At 41.7% G+C, this 21936-nt stretch overlaps 1 protein-coding gene across 1 annotated transcript in view; it reads left to right on the forward strand.

Annotated features, from left to right (window-relative positions):
- Positions 1-969: 969 nt before the first annotated feature.
- slc25a12 (solute carrier family 25 member 12) overlaps positions 970-21936 on the forward strand; it is a 40633-nt gene continuing 19666 nt past the window's right edge. The window contains exons 1-3 of the mRNA XM_014140890.2: positions 970-1216; positions 1989-2042; positions 5323-5468. Coding sequence (XP_013996365.1) covers positions 1205-1216; positions 1989-2042; positions 5323-5468 — 212 coding nt within the window. The 5' untranslated portion in view covers positions 970-1204. The remainder of the gene's footprint in view (positions 1217-1988; positions 2043-5322; positions 5469-21936) is intronic.

Raw genomic sequence — 21936 nt, forward strand, 5'->3', positions numbered from 1 at the left:
AAATATTTTGGAACTTTTGTTAGTGTAATGTTTACTGTTTTTATTGTTAATTTGACTTTTGTTTATTATCTATTTCACTTTCTGTGCCACTGTAAACATATGTTTCCCCTCAAATTGAAATTGAATTGAGAGAGAGAAAAACAGGACAGAGCAGATAGTGTCCCAGTTGGCTATTCTCCTCTTTCCTCCTCTTTCCTCGTTACACATGAGACAGTTCCCATTAAAGCCCTCTGCACTTAACTGGATTACAGCAGAGTTATGGCACACATATCATATGGTGAATGCACCAATTTGTAAGTCGCTCTGGATAAGAGCGTCTGCTAAATGACTTAAATGTAAATGTAATACTCTGTGTTCTGGCCTGGGCTTGGCAAATGGGTGTCAGCTTTAAACTGATTTCAGATCTTCGAAAAGGGGGGAAGTTTACACACATTGCTTATAGGTTTGGTTTCCAATTTCTATTTCAACCTGGGGAACAATGGGATAGGAAAACGTACCATTTGAATTCAGGCCCTATCAATAAACTAGTCAACATAACCTTTAGTTGAAATGGTTTTCACAGTTAGGCATAACATAACATTACAAGATGTGTGTTATTGGTTTAGGCTCCTGCTTCATGGTTTTTTCTGGTCAATCAGGTTGAGTTAGTTTCAGTCTCTGAGAGACCCTACAGGTCATTCAATGGTTGAATGATGTGTAGCATATTGGTATATGCAACATAGGAAGTAGTTTGCAGGAGAATTAAAGGCTCAGTGCAAAAATCTTAATAATATTTTTTTTATAATGATTTTTCAGGGGGTGCTGCAGCACCCTCAGTACCTCTATTTCCCACGGTTATGCTATGCAATATTTGTTCTCCCACAAATAGGCAACTGTATTTTTGTGGCCAGGTTAATTATTCGATTGGTCTGAATAGCTAGCAGTCTGTTTTCACTTTTCACTCAGGCTTAGACACTGTGCAATAGAAACGTGTCTTTACATCACCCTTGGAATGCTCGAACCACGACCGCTACAGCTGAAGAGACACACACACACACACCCACCCACGTTTAGAACAGAGTCAGAAGGACACGCACGAGACTAGACTAGTGGGGTTGATGCAATCGTCTCAGATTAGACCGGACTTTGCTTTTCATTTTATTTATTTGGAATTCTGCAGTGAAAGCGCCTGCGCTAGCTAACTGTACGTGACGTCAAAACCAACATGGCGGTCAAGGTGACTTCGGCATCGCTTGCTTTACGTTTCAGAAATCGCTTTTAATGTTGTCTGCATGTTTTATCTGTTTTGTATTGGGTATATGACTATATCGTTTAAGGGATTATTTGAGTCTGTTTTTGGCGGGTGTAGGGCATTCATTGCTCCTTGCATCACTGCGGTAACGCCCGGTCTCTGGCCTTGAATGAACATCCACAAGGCGGAGTTAGCGATAAGGCTAGCGTCTACATCTGATTAACATTGCGATACTAGCTATCTACTAACTCGCAAGATTGTGCAATAATGACAACCACATCACTCAACTACCATTGTGTGTCTAAATACCCTCTTATCCGCTCTGCTCTTTGCTGTTTTAAACCTAACGAGTCATTTGAAGAAGGGTTTGTGTCTTCGTCTTTTGAGTAACGTTACTGTAGCTAACTAGCCAGTAGCTAGCTAGTTAGCAGTAGCAGGATTTCCTGGTCAACTCACCTGCAGTAACAGTTGGTGTGATACTTTGCATTAGCATTCGTTTTGACAATAATTATATGTCTTGTAGGATAGCAGTCTTTCAAGTCCTCTGTTTGCTTTTGGAATCTTTTCATTTGTAATTTCCAATTGCAAGGAGACACACTTTATCTCAGTGTCAGCTAGCTAGTATTGATTACAAAACCAAACAGCTAGTTAGTTAACAGTTTACATTATGTAAATGTCACTAGACGCTGTGTATTTGTTTTTGCTGCAGAACGGGTCATTACCTTAACATTTTTATCTTTATCATATTGCTTGGCAGGTGCAGTCCACCAAACGGGCAGACCCGAGCGAGTTGAAGGTTATCTTTCAGAAGGTAAGAACAACTCTTTGGCCTTCAACTTTAGCCAGCCTCAAATGATCACTATGCACATGCACAGTTTATATACAAAGTGACTCACATTCACAGCTTGGAATCAGCTACCCTCCCTAAATCCTAACCATCACCATCAGGAAGATGATGCGAAATGGACTATAGTTCAGTTCCTTGGGGAAACAACTGAAGTCATGATTTAGCTTGAGGGAATCTTGTGGGGAGCTGTCTCACTATGCTCTTTAAAGACCAACCCACACACTTTATGTTGTTCTGTCCTTGAGCTGTTCTTGTCTATTAATGTTCAGTATTATTAAATGTTTTGTGTGGACCTTAAGAAGAGTAGCTGCAGCTTTTGCAACAGCTAATAGGAATCCTAATAAAATACCAAAATACACACAACATACACAGTAATGGTGAATGGTGTATCTCAATAGTGTTTCCTCTTCATCTGTTCTACATGGAGAAGAGGCTATAGAGTAGAATGCACCCTATGCATTAAATCACTGAGAAGGGCAGGCTGTTTCATGTATGGGCATGGCATGGGTGCCCGGCTGGCAGCAAACGTCAGTGTCAGTTAACCTTGCCACAAGAAATCCCTCTGCCATAGCTTGAGTCATGTGACATTTGCCTGTGTTTGAATGTGGCAGGCATTCTGTGATGGAGTAAGCAAGCATCTATCGGCTGAATTACAAAGCTAAATGCCTGTGTGTTCACACTTTGTCATCGTCGGTATTGAGTCATGGGAGGGCTGTCAGTTCTGCCTGTTGTTTCCCTCCCTGGCAGGGCACCTATGCACTGTGTGTACAAAACATTAGGAACACCTTCCTAATATTGAGTTGCACCCACTTTGCCCTCAGAACAGGCTCAATTCATTGGGGCATGGACTCTACAAGGTGTCAAAAGAATTCCACAGGGATACTGGCACATCTTGACTCATTTAACATTTTTAACATTTAAGTCATTTAGCAGACGCTCTTATCCAGAGCGACTTACAAATGGTCTCCAGTGGTACCCATAGTTGTGTCAACTTGGCTGGATGTCCTTTGTGTGGTGAACCATTCTTGATACACACGGGAAACTGTTGACTGTGAAAAACCCAGTAGCATTGCAATTCTTGACACACACAAACCATTGCGCCTGGCACCTACTACCATACCCTGTTCAAAGGCACTTAAATATTTTGTCTTGCCCATTCACCTTCTGAATGGCACACATACACAATGTCTTAAGGCTTACAAATCCTTCTTTAACCTGTCTCCTCTCCTTCATCTACACTGATTGAAGTGGATTTAACAAGTGACATCAATAAGAAATCATAGCTTTCACCTGGTCAGTCAGCAGATGGTACATTAGGCTATACAAAGGGGGGTTATACACATTTTACATACTGTATGTCATGTAAGAGTTTAGAGGTCATGTATTAGTCAAAACATTGTTGAAAGATTGTACAGTATTCAGCATTTCTCAGAACCCGCTGAAGCTGTGAGTTCCATGTTGAACATAAATAAGGGCTCTTCTAAAGTGTATTCACAATTGCACACTGTTGTGCTTGATCATTCATGGCTCTGTGGATGAAACAGCAGTCAGTGCCTCGTATGGGCTAATAGAGCTACTGAAAACATAACATAAAGCCTAAGATGGCTTAGCTCACAAAGCTGGGGCAACAGCTAGTCCGAGCCAACTAGATGAAAAATTGGTCAGTGTGCCCTTGAGCTAGGTTTTAACCCTAATTGCTCCTGTAAGTCGCTCTGGATAAGAGTGTCTGCTAAATTACTAAAATGAAAGGTTAGGTAAAGAGACCTTACACAAAATACTTTCTGCAAAGTTCTTATTCCTCTAAGGAATCGGAATCCTTGTAAATAGGCTAGTTCACCTTTTAGTTGTCAGTCGGACATGTCAAGTCATATGCATAACTGCGGGTAGGTGTGCTGAGGGTGCTGAAGCACCCCCTGAAAAATCAGAATAAAAAAAATTAGCTGTATTAAAAAAGTGGTGCACTGGACCTTTACTAGTATTAGCGGACCAATATAGATATCTGTTGCGCGGCAAAAAATCATTCAATCTCCGCTTTGGCAAAAAGGTGGTTGTATAATGAAGAACAGTAACTTACAGGATTCAATAGTTGGAATTGTAAGAGTTGTTGCTATGTCCCTTTCTCTGTGATTCTGTCATTCTAATGGAATCCAGAAAACCCTGTCCTCAAACATTTATATCAAATGAAATATTCTTGATCAAATAACATGAAAAACAACCACTTTGTACAGTATTAATTTACCCTCCTTCCAAACCACTTAATGTAAATGAATATTACTGTATTGTACATAGGCAGGTCATCTAGGTTTGTACCTGTAGACTTTTCATCACCATGATGGAAAAACATTTAGTACATTGAGACATCAAGTGGTTTGTGGTGATGTGGCTCAGTTGGTTGAGCATAGCGCTTGCAATGCTAGGGTTGTGGGTTCGATTCCAATGGGGGGCCAGTATGAAAATGTATACACTCACTACTGTTATTTGCTCTGGATAAGAGCATCTACTAAAATGTAAAAGAAACTGAAATGGTCATTTTCATGTAGAAAAAGTTGCATTTGCAAAGTATTTCAAGAGACTGGAAAACATTTCAAGGAAGTATTTTTATATTCCACAAGTATTTTCATATTAACTGTTTTGTACAGATAATTATCAAACTCAAGTCACATGCTGGTAAACACTCACATTTAGTTTAAATTATTTTCACAAAAGTAGTGCACTGGGCCTTTACTAGTCCTGTGTTAGTGGTCTGATATAGACAGGGGCAAGAAAAAATCGCAGCACCCACAAACTACTTCCTGTGTCTATTGTCATACGTAGTTATATTTGGAGAGTGATGCTCATTGATTGAGCATATCTTATGTATATAGGCTTTCCAGTTGTTCACACAGTGTCTACACACAGTGCACAGGTTATACTGCAAGAGTGTGAGGCCTTAACAAAATCAATGCCCTTATCGTGTGTGTCTACCCGGGAAGAAGTAAGAGCCACATTATAGTCACATTTAGAACCACCTTAGCGTGCCAGTGTGGTGGATAAGAGTCAGGAACCCAAACTCCACCTGTATGCATCCTGTCCTAACCCCCCTCAACATGTCAGTGTTTAGCAGGAAACTCAAAATGACGTGATGTGGGATTCTGTCGTAACCCTTCTAAGCATGACAGAGGAGTTGATAATTCTCAGGGTTATGATTGTTATAACAGTACAAGGAAGGAACCCAGTGGGACTCTGTCTGTCATAACCCCTCCAGCATGCCAGTGTGGTGGATGCAGATGGCGAGAAGTTGATGACCCCGGGGGACTTTGTGCAGAAATACCTGGGCCTGCACACACAGATCCACCACAACCCCAAAACTGTCCAGCTCATCGCAGGTGTAGCTGATACCACCAAGGACGGGTAAGGAGCTGCCAACATTCACCCTCTCTCTGTTGTCCTCCTCTTTGTTATCTTCGCACACCCTCTCTTCACCAAAAGATGGGTAAAGAGCTGCCTCCCTTCTCTCTCTGTTATCTCTCTTTTTCTGTGGAACAGTTGTTCAAGCTTCCTGCCTTGTCTCCTTCCTTTTCTATTTCTCTCTCTCCTGTGTCTCATTTCAATTCAAATGGCTTTATTTGCATTTATTTACAAATGTTTACATTGCCAAAGCAAATGAAATAGATAATAAGCAATAAAAAATGTATAGTAAACATTACACTCACAGAAGTACCAAAGGTATAGAGACATTTCAAACGTCATATTATGGCTATATGCAGTGTTGTAACAATGTGCAATGTGTTAAAGTACAAAAGGGAAATGCATATGGGTTGTATTTACAATGGCATTTGTTCTTCACTGGTTGCCCTTTTCTTGTGGCAACAGGTCACGAATCTTGAATCTGTCTTGTCTTGAGAGCCAGGTCTGCCTACAGCGGCCTCTCAATAACAAAGGCTATGCTCACTGAGTCTGTACACTGAGTCTGTGTACTCTCTGTTTATGGCCAAATAGCATTGTAGTTTACGCAGGTTTTTTTGTTAATTTTTTCCCAATGTGTCAAGTAATTATTTGGCAGCGATTACAGCCTCGAGACGCTTCAAGCTTGGCACACCTGTATTTGGGGAGTTTCTCCCATTCTTCTCTGCAGATCCTCTCAAGCTCTGTCAGGTTGGATGAGGAATGTCACTGCACTGCTATTTTCAGGTCTCTCCAGAGATGTTTGATCGGGTTCAAGTACGGGCTCTGGCTGGGCCACTCAAGGACATTCAAAGACTTGTCCCAAAGCCGCTCATGTGTTGTCTTGACTGTGTGCTTAGGGTCGTTGTCCTGTTGGAAGGTGAACCTTCACCCCAGTCTGAGGTCCTGAGCGCTCTGGAGAAGGTTTTCATTAAGGATCTCAATGTACATTGCTCCATTCATCTTTCCCTCAATCCTGACTAGTCTCCCAGTCCCTGCCTCTGAAATAGATCCCCACAGCATGATGCTGCCACCATCCGTAGGGATGGCATTGAAATCTAATTTTATTTGTCACATGCGCCGAATATAACAGGTGTAGACCTTACAGTGAAATGCTGAATATAACAGGTGTAGACCTTACAGTGAAATACTTACTTACAAGCCCTTAACCAACAATGCAGTTAATAAAAACCTTTAAAAAAGCATTAAAGAGCAGCAATAAATAACAATTGCGGGGCTATATACAGGGGTACCGGTACAATGTGTCAATGTGCGGGGGCACCAGTGTCGAGGTAATTATGTACATGTAGGTAGAGTCATCAAAATGTCTAAGCATAGATAATAACAGACAGTAGTAGTAGCAGCAGCGTGGGGGAGGGGAAATGCAAATAGTCTGGGTAGCCATTTGATTAGCTGTTCAGGAGTCTTGTGGCTTGGGGGTAGAAGCTGTTTAGAAGCCTCTTAGACCTAGACTTGGCGCTCCGGTACCGCTTGCCATGCGGTTGCAGAGAGAACAGTCTGACTAGGGTGGTTGTGGTCTTTGACAATTTTTAGGGCCTTTCTCTGACACCGCCTGGTATGGAAGTCCTGGATGGCAGAAAGCTTGGTGATGTACTGGGCCGTACGCACTACCCTCTGTAGTGCCTTGCGGTCGGAGGCTGAGCAGTTGCCATTCCAGGCAGTGATGCAACCTGTCAGGATGCTCTCGATGGTGCAGCTGTTAAACCTTTTGAGGATGCCATGCCAAATCTTTTCAGTCTCCTGAGGGGGAATAGGTTTTGTCGTGCCCTCTAAACGACTGTCTTGGTGTGCTTGGACCATGTTAGTTTGATGATGTGGACGCCAAGGAACTTGAAGCTCTCAACCTGCTCCACTACAGCCCTGTCGATGAGAATGGGGGCGTACTCGTTCCTCCTTTTCCTGTAGTCCACAATCATCTCCTTTGTCTTGATCACGTTGAAGGAGAGTTTGTTTTCCTTGCACCACATGGTCAGGTCTGACCACCTCCCTATAGGCTGTCTCGTCGGTGATTAGGCCTACCACTGTTGTCATCGGCAAACTTAATGATGGTGTTGGAGTTGTGCCTGGCCGTACAGTCATGAGTGAACAGGGAGTACAGGAGGGGACTGAGCACGCACCCCTGAGGGGCCCCTGTGTTGAGGATCAGCGTGGCAGATGTGTTGTTACCTACCTTCACCACCTGGGGGCGGCCAGTCAGGAAGTCCAGGATCCAGTTGCAGAGGGAGGTGTTTAGTCCCAGGGTCCTTAGCTTAACTTCTTGGGGCTATGTGGGACGCTAGCGTGCCACCCGTGGTGCACCCTATCAACAGCAGGTGCATTTCAAGAGCGGCAAATTTGAAACCAAATAAATGTCCAAATTCAAATTTTTCAAACATACAACTATCTTACACCCTTTGAAAGATAAACATCTCCTTAATCTAACCACGTTGTCCGATTTCAAAAAGGTTTTACGGCGAAAGCATAAAGTTAGATTATGTTAGGAGAGTACATTGACAATAGCTGTGTGTAATGTTTTGTCAATTCAAAGACAGGGTCACCAAAACCATAAAACCAGCTAAAATGATGCACTAACCTTTTACAATCTCCATCAGATGACACTCCTAGGACATTATGTTAGACAATGCATTTTTAGTTCTATCAAGTTCATATTTATATCCAAAAACAGCATTTTACTATGGCATTGATGTTGAGGAAATCGTTTCCCTCCAATAACCGGCAGTCAAGTCAGCACCACAAATTAAATAATTAAAATTAGAAAACATTGGTAAAATATTATATTGTCATTTAAAGAATTATAGATTTACATCTCTTGAACGCAATCAACTTGCCAGATTTAAAAATAACCTTACTGGGAAATCACACTTTGCAATAATCTGAGCACTGCGCCCAGAAAAATACGCTTTGCTATACAGACAAACGGCCATGTTGGAGAGACTAAAATCGAAAATACTATGTAAATAATCCATTACCTTTGATTCTCTTCATCAGATGTCACTTCCCGGAGTCCCAGGTCCATAACGAATGTAGTTTTGTTCAAAAAAGCTCATCATTTATATCCAAAAAGATCCGTGTTGTTAGCACATGATCTAAGCCAGCCGGACTTTCGTCATGAACGAGGGGAAAAAATATATTTACGTTCGTTCAAACATGTCAAACGTTGTATAGCATAAATCATTAGTGCCTTTTTTAACCAGAACATGAATAATATTCAAGGTGGATGAATGCATTCTCTTTTATAACGTATTGGAACGAGGGTACCCAACATGAACTCGCGCGCCAGAGTCTAATCGGCCATCACCGTTCCATGGCTCTTGTTCGGTCAGATCTCACAGTAAAAGACTCAAAACACTTTGTAAAGGCTGGTGACATCTAGTGGAAGCAATAGGAAGTGCCAAAACATTAATCAACCCCTGTGTGTTTCAATGGTATAGGCTTAAAGGTAATTCAACACATCAGGTATCCACTTCCTGTCAGAAAATGTCTCAGGGTTTTGCCTGCCAAATGAGTTCTGTTATACTCACAGACACCATTCAAACAGTTTTAGAAACATTAGGGTGTTTTCTATCCATATATAATAAGTATATGCATATTCTAGTTACTGGGTAGGATTAGTAACCAGATTAAATCGGGTACGTTTTTTTATCCAGCCGTGAAAATACTGCCCCCTAGCCCCAACAGGTTATTGTGCTTTGAGGGCACTATGTTGTTGAACGCTCAGCTGTAGTCAATGAATATCATTCTTACATAGGTGTTCCTTTTGTCCAGGTGGGAAAGGGCAGTGTGGAGTGCAATAGAGATTGCATCATCTGGGGATTTGCGGTATGCAAATTGGAGTGGGTCTAGGGCTTCTGGGATGATGGTGTTGATGTGAGCCATGACCAGCTTTTCAAAGCACTTCATTGCTACAGACGTGAGTGCTACGGGTCGGTAGTCATTTAGGCAGGTTACCTTAGTGTTCTTGGGCACAGGGACTATGGTGGTCTGCTTGAAACGTGTTGGTATTACAGACTCGGAGAGAGGTTGAAAATGTCAGTGAAGACACTTGCCAGTTGGTCAGCGCATGCTCTGAGTACACGTCCTGGTAATCCGTCTGTGAAATTTGACCTGTTTAAAGGTCTTACATCGGCTGTGGAGAGCGTGATCACACAGTCGTCCGGAACAGCTGATGCTCTCATGCATATTTCGTTGTTACTTGTTTAGCTTGTCTGGTAGGCTCGTGTCACTGCTCTTTTGAAAGCGGCAGCTCTAACCTTTTGCTCAGTGCGGATGCTGCCTGTAATCCATGGCTTCTGTTTGGGGTGTGTACGTACAGTCATTGTGGGGATGACGTCCTTGATGCGCTCATTGATGAAGCCAGTGACTGATGTGTTTTACTCCTCAATGCCATCGGAAGCATCTCGGAGCATATTCCAGTCTGTGCTAGCAAAACAGTCCTGTAGCTTAGCATCTGCTTCATCTGACCACTTTTTTTGTTGACCGAGTCACTGGTGCTTCCTGCTTTAATTTTTGCTTATAAGCAGGAATCAGGAGGATAGAGTTATGGTCAGATTTGCCAAATGGAGGGCAAAGGAGGGCTTTCTACGTGTCTGTGTGTGGAGTAAAGGTGGTCTAGAATTGTTTTTCCTCTGGGTGTACATTTTAACATGCTGATAGAAATGAGGTGAAACTGATTTAAGTTTCCCTGCATTAAAGTCTCCATCCACTAGCAGCGCCGCCTCTGCATTAGCATTTTCCTGTTTGCTTATGGCGGAATACAGCTCATTGAGTGCAGTTTTAGCGCCAGCCTCGGTCTGTGGTGGTATGTAGACATCTACGAAAAATACCAATGAACTCTCTAGGTAGATAGTGTGGTCTTCAGCTTATCATGAGATACTCTACCTCAGGCGAGCAAAACTTTGAGACTTCCGTGCACCAGCTGTTGTTTACATAAACGCATAGGCCCCCGCCTGTGTCTTCCCGGAGGCTGCTGTTCTCTCCTGCTGATAATGTATAACCCGCCAGCTGTATGTTCTTAATGTCGTCGTTCAGCCACGACTCGGTGAAACATAAGATAATACCGTTTTAATGTACTGTTGGTAGGATATACGTGCTTTCAGTTAGTCTCATTTATTTTCCAATGATTGAAGGTTAGCTTACAGAAGGCAAGGGCAGATTAGCCACTGGTCACATGATCCGCGAAATCTGTTTCCTTTTCCAGCGAATCATGGGGATCTGGGCCTGGTCGGGGGTCCATACTATATCCCTCGCGTCTCACTCATTGACGAACTCCTCGTCCAACTTGAGGTGCGTAATCCAAGTTCTGATGTCTAGAAGTTATTTTTGGTCATAAGAGACGGTAGCAGCAACATTATGTACAAAACAAGTTACGAACAACGCGAAAAGAAAGAAAATAACATGGTTGGTTGAGAGCCGATACGACGGCAGCCCTACCCTCCGACTGCCATCTTTCAGGAGATGAGCGGTGCCTGGTTTTCTCCAGACCTGACTCTTGGAGTTCAGGCCAAAGATTTTAATCTTGGTTTCATGAGACCAGAGAATCTTGTTTTCCATAATCTGAGAGTTCTTTAGGTGCCTTTTGGCAAACTCCAAGCGGGCTGTTGTGCTTTTTACAGAGTGGTTTCCATCTGGCCTGATTTGTGAAGCACTACGGAGATGGTTGTCCTTCAAGAAAAGGTATTCCCAAACTGGGGGTACGCGCAATGCCGTCAGGGGTACACCAAATAAAAATGTGATTCACATAATAAAAAAAATCTAATCTAATTTTCAAACGGGGGTATACATTTGGGTGAGGTTTTTTTCTTGCCTGAGTAGCCTCGTTTCACTGCCAAAAATACAATTAAACCATCCTGTTCAGCGAAATAACACAATGTCAAATACAGGTAGCATGGTCAAAAAATTAAATAATCCAATCACATTAACTATTACTCTCTCGTGGGAATTCCACTAATGGTCTGTATGTAGCCAAACGTAGCTGCTGCTCATGTTGGTATCTGTACTGAAGATGCAAAAGCCATGACAGGGAGACATAGTGGAGTGGTAATGCGCGTGCAAGCAGTTGCTCCCGACGCCACTTGTGTACACTGCAGCAACCACCGAGAGGCTCTTGCTGTCAAGGGAATGCCTGACTACTTGAAAGACTTTATGGACACTTACAGTAAAAATTGTTAACTTTGTTAATCTTACGACAACGATCCCGTAACCAGGACTGAGTTTGACAACAGCCAGTGAAAAATCAGAGCGCCAGATACAAAACCACAAATCTAATCATTTCAATTTCTCAAACATAGGACTATTTCACACCATTTTATAGATACACTTCTCCTGAATCAAACCGCGTTGTCCGATTTCAAAAAGGCTTTACAGCGAAAGCAAAACATTAGATTATGTTAGGAGAGTACATAGAATCAAATAACCACACAGCCATTTCCAAGCAACTAGCATGCATCACAAATACCCAAAACACAGCTAAATGAAGCACTAACCTTTGACGATCTTTATCAGATGACACTCCTAGGACATCATGTTACACTACATGCATTTTTTGTTCGATAAAGTTCATATTTATATCTAAAAACAGCATTTTACATTGGCGCGTGACGTTCAGAAAATATTTTCCCTCAAATACTGCCGGTGAATCAGCACTACAATTTACAAAAATACTCGTCATAAACGTTGATAAAATAATATACTGTCATTCGAAGAATTATAGATGAACATCTCCTTTATGTAACCGCATTGACAGATTTCAAAATAACTTTACTGGGAAAGCACACTTTACAATAATCTGAGTACTGCGCTCAGAAAAATACACTAGGCAATACAGAGAGCCGCCATTTTGGAGTTATCTAAAATATTAAATGGCATTAGAAATATTCACTTACCTTTAATAATCTTCATCAGAAGGCACTTCCAGGAATCCCAGGTCCACAATAAATGTTGTTTTGTTTGATAAATTATGGAGTTTATGTCCAAATAGCTCCTTGTTATTCACGCGTTCAGTTCAGCTACTCCAAATGTAGGAAGCGCGCCCAAAAGTTCACGATGAAAAGTAAAAAATCTATTTAGGTTCGTTCAAACATGTCAAACGTTGTAAAGCATCAATCTTTAGGGCCTTTAGAATGTGAAAATTCAGTAATATTCCAACCGGACGGTTCCAGTGTCTTGAAAAACGTTTTGGAACACAGCTACCCCTCGCATGAATGCGCGCCAATGAACTGATGTCCTTCCCTGGGTCTACAACTTCCCAGCCGCCTTGTTCCGTCTCTGTTCATCGTAGACGCCTCAAAGAACTTTCTAAAGACTGTTGACATCTAGTGGTTGCCTTAGGAAGTGCACAATGATTACTACGTCACTTTGTGTTAGATAGGCAATGACTTGAAAAGAGCCCACGCATCAGAACTCCACTTCCTGGTAGGATTTTTCGTCAGGTTTTTGCCTGCCATATGAGTTCTGTTATACTCAGACATCATTCAAACAGTTTTAGAAACTTCAGAGTGTTTTCTATCCAAATCCACTAATAATATGCAAATATTTGACTCTGGGCCCGAGTATTAGGCAGTTTACTCTGGGCACGCTTTTCATCCGAAAATGAAAATAATAATAATAATATCCATATCCTAGCTTCTGAGTTTGAGTAGGAGGCAGTTTAATATGGGCACGTATTTTTTCCGAAAGTGACAATACTGCCCCCTATGCGATTGTTGTTTTAATGCAAGGTCCTTGAACTCTTGTGTATTTTCTGCGCTATGCAATGATATGGGCAGCGACCATGTAACGCTTTTACAACATACAGAAGTGTGCTGGTTATCAAGGGGCAGAGTATTGACTGATTTTTTTGAATTGAGAGACGAGCTAGATTTTCTTTACTGACCATAATTTTCACTTGTCTTACCGCTTGCATGATGATACGTTTCTCACACGACTGGCCTATCTGGGGGATGTTTTTTCTCTCCTGAATGATCTGAATCTAGGATTACAGGGACAGCTATATTCAATGTGTCGGACAAAATTGAGGCTATGATTAAGAAGTTGGTGCTCTTCTGTCTGCATTAACAAGGACACAGGTCTTTCCATCATTGTATGATTTCTTTTTTTGTGTGCAAATGAACTCAAGCTTACGGACAATGTCAAATGTGATATAGTGAAGCACCTGAGTGAGTTGGGTGCGCAATTACGCAGGTACTTTCCTGAAATGGATGACACAAACAACTAGATTCGTTATCCCTTTCATGCCCTGCTTCCAGTTCACTTACCGATATCTGAACAAGAGAGCCTTATCGAAATTGCAACAAGCGGTTCTGTGAATTTTATTTAATCAGAAGCCACTGACAGATTTCTGGATTGGGTTGCGCTCAGAGTATCTTGCCTTGGCAAATCTTGCTGTTAAGACACTGATGCCCTTTACAACCACGTACCTATGTGAGAGTGGATTCTTGGCCCTCACTAGCATGACAACTAAATACAGGCACAGATTGTGTGTGGAAAATTATTTAAGACTCAGACTCTCTCCAATACAACCTAACATTGCAGAGTTATGTGCATCCGTTCAAGCACACACTTCTCATTAACCCGTGGTGAGTTATTCACCATTTTTGATGAACAAATAAGGTTTTATATGTAAGATGGCTAAATAAAGAGAAATTATTGATTATTAGTATATTGTTATTTGTGCCCTGGTTCTGTAAGAGCTCTTTGTCACTTCCCATGAGCTGGGTTGTGACAACTCACACTCATTTTTATGTTTAATAAATGTATTGTATAGTGTGTGTGTGTGTGTGTGTGTGTGTGTGTGTGTGTGTGGCAGGCTTACAATGATGTCAAAAAAACATTATTTGAGAGTGCGCTGACCCTGGTGTTAGAGGGGGTACGCAGCTGGAGGTTGAATGTTTGAAGGGGTATGGGACTATAAGAAGTTTGGGAACCACTGTTCAAGAACGTTCTCCCATTTCCACAGAGGAACTCTGGAGCTCTGTCATTGACCTTTGGGTTCTTGGTCACATCCCTGACCAAGGCCCTTATCCACTGATTGCTCAGTTTGGTCGGGCAGCCAGCCACTGTTCTTGGGGACCTTCAATGCTGCAACATTTTTTGGTACCCTTCACCAGATTTGTGCCTCGACTTAATCCTATCTCGGAGCTCTACGGACAATTCCTTCGACCTCTTGGCTTAGTTTTTGCTCTGACATTCACTGTCAACTTTGGGACCTTATATAGAAAGGTGTGTACCTTTCCAAATCATGTCCAATCAATTGAATTTACCACAGTTGGACTCCCAAGTTGTAGAAACATCTCAAGGATGATCAATGGAAACAGGATGCAGCTGAGCTCAATTTGTTGTCTCATAGCAAAGGGTCTGAATACTTATGTAAATGTATTTGTTTATTTTTAATAAATGTGCAAAAATGTCAAACCGGTTTTTGCTTTGTTATAATGGAGTATTGTGTGTGTGTGTGTGTGTGTAGATTTAATCAATTTTAGAATACAGCTGTAACGTGAGAAAGAGAAGGGGCTGAATACTTTCCGAATGCACTGTAATTGTATTGCTGTTTTGGGGGTCTGTTTGTGAACAGAGCCCCAGGACCAGCTTGCTTTGGGGACTTCTCTCCAGTTTCATCTCTGTAGGGATGGCTTTGTTATGGAAGGTTAGGGAATTGCTTCCTTTTAGGTGGTTGTAGAATTTATCTACTCTTATTTTTTTTATCTGCCTAATTCTGCTCTGCATACATTATTTGGTGTTTTTATGTTGTACAAGGAGGATGTTTTTTGCAGAATTCTGTGTGCAGCCTCAATTTGGTGTTTGTCCCATTTTTGTGAATTCTTGGTTGGTGAGCGGACCCCAGATATCACAACCATTAAAGTGCAACGGGTTCTATAACTGATTCAAGTATTTTAAGCCAGATCCTATTTTAAGCCAGATCCTAATTGGTATGTCATTTTGTTGCTTTTGATGGCGTATAAGGCTCTTCTTGCCTTGTCTCTCAGATCGTCCACAGCTTTTTGTGGTCCTGGAAACTGGACCTTTTTTGGAACACCATTATTTTTCTCTTGACGTTACCCTAGGATAGGGGGCGCCACAGCGCATTTTGGAAAAAATTTGTGCCCATTTTCAACGGCCTACTAATCAAACTCAGAAGCTAGGATATGCATATAATTAATACCTGTGGATAGAAAACACCCTAAAGTTTCTAAAACGGTTTGAATGGTGTCTGTGAGTATAACAGAACTCATATGGCAGTCAAAACCCCGAGACCGATTGAAACAGGAAGTGGAATTCTGAATTGTGGACTCAACTTCACGTCGTTGCCTATTAATCACACCGTGAGCTATCGTTCATTGAGCACTTCCTATTGCTTCCACAAGGTGTCGCCAGTCTTTACAAAGTGTTTTGAGCCTTCTACTGTCAACTCAGTGAATGAGACGCGTTGGAAATTGGTCACAGGGGGAGGGCCATCACCATTATGACGCTGGCGGCCCTGTCTACCCCCACCTTTGGAAACGTTTTGAAACACAATACAATCGTCCCCCTCGAATCTTATTGGCTCTCTTGTTGAAACAGGCCCTGAAGATTTATGTTATACAACGTTTGACATGTTTGAACGAACCTAAATGGGAAAAAAAAAATATATTTCGAAACGGCTGTCCCGCGACCGGCAGAGCATTTGGATACAGCATTCAGACGCGCTAACAACAGCAAGCTAATGGAACATAAAGGATGACTTTTTCGACCGAAAATACATCTGTTGTGGACCTGGGATTCCTGGAAGTGCTTTCTGATGAAGACAACTAAAGGTAAGCGATTATTGACAATATTATACAAGATTAGATGTGATATGCGATTGTTCCAAGATGGCGCCGAGCTCGGTTTACTAGCTAATTTTCTGAGTATCGCATCCCCTTTTATCGCTAAGTGTGATTACCCAGTAAAGTTATTTTTAAATCTGGTATGACAGGTGCTTTCAAGAGATACTCATCTATAAATCTTAGAATGACAATATTACATTTTTTAAAATGTTTTCGAATAGTAATTCAGTAAATTGTAGCACTGTTTCCCTGGATGCATTTGACGGGAAAATAGTTAGTCAACGTCAGACGCCGATGTAAAATGCTGTTTTCATATATAAATATGAACTTTATTGAACAAAAGATTGCATGCATTGTGTAACATGATGTCCTAGGTGTGTCATCTGATGAAGTTTGTAAAAGGTTAGTGCTGCATTTAGCTGTTTTTTGGTTATTTGTGATGCATGTGGTTGGTCGGAAAATGGCTATGTTGCTGCTTTTACGATGGACTCCTCTAACATAATCTAATGATTTGCTTTTCCTGTAAAACCTTTTTGAAATCGGACGACGTGGGTCGATTTAGGAGAGGTGTATCTATAAAACGATATGAGACAGTCCTATATTTGAAAAAATATATATATTAAATTTCGTTATGCTAATGTCGCTAGGAGTTTTCCCTGGATTTTGATCCCGCAGACGGGACGGGACGCTGGAGAGGTTAATGAGATTTACCATCAGGGCCCAGGTCTGACAGAATATGTGCAGAAGATCTAGGTGCTGCTGTAGGCCCTCCTTGGTTGTGGACAGAAACACCAGATCATCAGTAGACATTTGACTTCAGATTCTAGTTAGGGCGATCAAGTTTTTTTTAATATATTTACATAAAAAAATAAAAATAAAAAAATCATATATTTAACCAGGTAGGCTAGTTGAGAACAAGTTCTCATTTACAACTGCAACCTGGCCAAGATAAAGCAAAGCAGTGCGACACAAACAACAACACATGGAATAAACAAACATACAGTCAATAACACAATAGAGAAACTGTCTATATATGGTGTGTGCAAATGAGGTAAGGCAATAAATAGGCCATAGTGGCGAAATAATTACAATTTAGCAATTAAACACTGGAGTGATAGATGTGCAGAAGATGAATGTGCAAGTAGAGATACTGTGGTGCAAAGGAGCAAAAAAATTATAACAATAACAGTATGGGGATGGGGTGGTTGGATGGCCTATTTACAGATGGGCTATATACAGGTGCAGTGATCTGTGAGCTGCTCTGACAGCTGGTTCTTAAAGTTGTTTTATTTTTTCAATTCGTTCCAGTCATTGCCAGCAGAGAACTGGAAGTAAAGGTGGCCAAAGGAGGAATTGGCTTTGGGGGTGACCAGTGAAATATACCTGCTGGAGCGCGTGCTACGGGTGGGTGCTGCTATGGTGACCAGTGAGCTGAGATAAGGCGGTGCTTTACCTAGCAAAGACTTATAGATGACCTGGAGCCAGTGGGTTTGGCAACGAATATGAAGCGAGGGCCAGCCAACGAGAGCATACAGGTTGCAGTGGTGGGTAGTATATGGGGCTTTGGTTACAAAACGGATGGCACTGTGATAGACTGCATCCAATTTGCTGAGTAGAGTTTTGGAGGCTATTTTGTAAATGACATAGCCAAAGTCACGGATCGGTAGGATAGTCAGACTTTCGAAGGTATTTTTGGCAACATGAGTGAAGGATGCTTTGTTGCGAAATAGGAAGCCGATTCTAGATTTAACTTTGGATTGGAGATGCTTAATGTGGGTCTGGAAGGAGAGTTTACAGTCTAACCAGACACCTAGGTATTTGTAGTTGTCCACATATTCTAAGTCGGAACCGTCCAGAGTAGTGACGCTAGACGGGCGGGCAGGTGTGGGCAGCGATCGGTTGAAGAGCATGCATTTAGTTTTACTTGCATTTAAGAGCAGTTGGAGGCCACGGAAGGAGTGTTGTATGGCATTGAAGCTCGTCTGGAGGTTAGTTAACACAGTGTCCAACGAAGGGCCAGAAGTATACAGAATGGTGTCGTCTGCGTAGAGGTGGATCAGAGAAACACCAGCAGCAAGAGCGACATCATTGATGTATACAGAGAAAAGAGTCGGCCCGAGAATTGAACCCTGTGGCACCCCCATAGAGACTGCCAGAGGTCCGGACAACAGGCCCTCTGATTTGACACGCTGAACTCTGTGAAGTATTTGATATATTCAAGTTTGTTTTAGTGCGATATGAAAAATGCCTGTATCGCATGAATCCAGGTTTTGTTGTAACGTTTTACAAATGCAGAATCTCACTCTCTTCTCTGTCAGCCCAAAGTCTAATCATGTCCCAATTGCCTGACAACATGTGCACAGAGGTTATCCACCAATCACAATCCTAGACAGCCTTTCACAAATTGTAACCACACCGGAGAAGTGTAGTGGCGGTAAGAGTTCCACCAAAATGGAAAGTGAGGAAGCCAGCTCAGCCTCTTGTGAGGATGAAATCATCCCAAGAAGGGCAGGAATGTTTTTTTCAGAAATATGGAAATGTTTCGGGTTTAAGAGGTCTGATGTTCACCAAACGAATGTCCTGTGCAAAATGTGTCAAAAGACAATTGCTACGAAAAGCAGCAGTACAACCAACCGCTTCCATCACCTGCAACTGAAGCACGCGGTGGAATGGGAGGAATGCGTGGAACTGCCGATTCCAGTCGCCCGATTCCCAAAACGTCTGCTAAAAGACAAACTACCATACCCAAATTATTTTCAAATGTAATCCCTTATGACAACAAAAGTTTGAAGGAACGGATGCAGTGACCCATTACATAGCGAAAGATATGGTTCCAATCTTTACATTAGAAAAGCCAGGCTTTAAAAAGCTGCTAGGTACAATTGACCACAAATATCAGCTACCAAGCCGCAAGTATTTCACGGAGGCCGGGTGCTGCAGACTGTTCTAGTGCCCTCGCCAATTCATTGATATGTTGAAGAGGGTGGGGCTTAAGCTGCATCCCTGTCTCACCCCACGGCCCTGTGGGAAGAAATGTGTGTTTGTGTACATGGATTTTATAATGTCATATGTTTTTCCCCCAAAACCAGTTTCCATAAATTTTGAATAGCAGATCCTCATGCCAAATTGAGTTAAAAGCATTTTTTAAATCAAAGCATGAGAAGACTTTGCCTTTGTTTTGGTTTGTTTGTCAATTAGGGTGTGCAGGGTGAATATTTGTTCTCTCGTACAGTAATTTGGTTAAAAGCCAATTTGACATTTGCTCAGGACATTGTTTTCACTGAAGAAATGTAAAAGTCTGCTGTTAATGATAATGCAGAGGATTTTCCCAAGGTTGCTGTTGACACACATCCCACGGTAGTTATTGGGGTCAAATTTGTCTCCACTTTTGTGGCTTGGGGTGATCAGTCCTTGGTTCCAAATATTGGAGAATATGCCAGAGCCGAGGATGATGTTAGAGTTTAAGTACAGCCAATTGGAATTTGGGGGGTGTATATTTTATAATTTCATTTAGGATACCATCAACACCACAGGCCCTTTGGGGTTGGAGGGTTTGTCTCTCGCTTCCCCCCCACTTCTCCACCGTGAGGCAATACAGAATATTGCAAATCCTCTGTTGATGACTGGGTTCTTTCTTGTCAATTGTTTCTATGAAGTTTTGTTTAAATTGCTCTGCCATTATTATTGTATGCGGTATTATTGGTTGGGGTACTCCTGGGCTGTGACATGTGTCTTAGCCAGTGGGGAGAGAAGATATCTGGCAAGCAGGCTACCGTCTCTTCGGCTGATGGAGTACTGCTACCAGACACACATCTATCCTATTTTTTTCCTTTCCGCAGGGTTAATACCTGCCTAATCTTTATCTTTACCCCTCTCTAACAATACCGCTACACAGACGCAAGCAGTTTCCAGGTAGCCTAGCGTCAGGTAGCCTAGCGTCAGGTAGCCTAGCGTCAGGTAGCCTAGCGTCAGGTAGCCTAGCGTCAGGTAGCCTAGCGGTTAGTGTTGGGTCAGTAACCAAAATGTTGCTGGTTCGAATACCAAAGCCAACAAGGTGAAACATCTGCCTGTGCCCTTGAGCAAAGCACTTTACCCTAATATTCTCCAGGGGGCACACTACTACGGCTGACCCTGTAAAACAACACATTTCACTGCACCTATCTGATGTAAAGTAGTTCCAGTCAAAAGTTTGGACACACCAGCTCTTTCAAGGGTTTTTCTTAATTTTTACTATTTTCTACATTGTAGAATAGAGGTTGACCGATTTTATGATTTTTCAACGCCGATACCGATTATTGGAGGACCCCAAAAAAAAGCCAATGACGATTTTTATATACGTATTTGTAATAATGACAATTACAACAATACTGAATGAACACTTGTTTTAATATAATAAATCAATAATCAATTTAGTCTCAAATAAATTCTGAAACATGTTCAATTTGGTTTAAATAATGCAAAAACAAAATGTTGGAGAAGAAAGTAAAAGTGCAATATGTGCCATGTAAAAAAGCTAACGTTTAAGTTCTTTGCTCAGAACATATGAAACCAGGTGATTCCTTTTTAACATGAGTCTTCAATATTCCCAGGTAAGAAGTTTTAGGTTCTAGTTATTATAGGACTAATTCTCTCTACCATTTTGGATTTCATATACCTTTGACTATTGGAATTTCTAATAGGTACTTTAGTATTGCCAGCCTAATCTCGGGAGTTGATAGGCTTGAAGTCATAAACAGCGCAATGCTTGAAGCACAGCGAAGAGCTGCTGGCAAATGCAGGAAAGTGCTGTTTGAATGAATGCTTACGAGCATGCTGCTGCCTACCACCATTCAGTCTGACTGCTCTATCAAATCATAGACTTAATATATTAACACACAGAAATATGAGCCTTAGGTCATTAATATGGTCGAATCCGGAAACTATCATTTCGAAAACAAACGTTTATTCTTTCAGTGAAATACGGAACCGTTCCGTATTTTATCTAACGGGTGGCATCCCTAAGTCTAAATATTGCTGTTTCATTGCACAACCTTCAATGTTATGTCATAATTATGTACATTTCTGGCAAATTAATTATGGTCTTTGTTAGGAAGAAATGGTCTTCACACAGTTCGCAACGAGCCAGGTGACCCAAACTGCTGTATATACCCTGACTCTGCTTACACAGAACGCAAGAGAAGTGCCACAATTTCCAAAGAAATTAATGTTAGCAGGCAATATTAACTAAATATGCAGGTTTAAAAATATATACTAGTGTATTGATTTTTAAGAAAGGCATTGATGTTTATGGTTAGGTACACATTGGTGCAAAGACAGTGCTTTTTTTCGCGAATGCTCTTGTTAAATCACCCGTTTGGCGAAGTAGGCTATGATTCAATGAAAACTGAACAGGCACCGCATCGATTATATGCAACGCAGGACAAGCTAGATAAACTAGTAATATCATCAACCATGTGTAGTTAACTAGTGATTGTTAAGATTGATTGTTTTTTATAAGATAAGTTTAATGCTAGCTAGCACCTTACCTTGGCTCCTTGCTGCACTCGCATAACAGGTAGTCAGCCTACCACGCAGTCTCCTCGTGGAGTGCAATGTAATCGGCCATAATCGGTGCC

This window comes from Salmo salar, chromosome ssa14 (genome assembly GCF_905237065.1).
Source record: "Salmo salar chromosome ssa14, Ssal_v3.1, whole genome shotgun sequence".
NCBI classification, from domain to species: domain Eukaryota; kingdom Metazoa; phylum Chordata; class Actinopteri; order Salmoniformes; family Salmonidae; genus Salmo; species Salmo salar.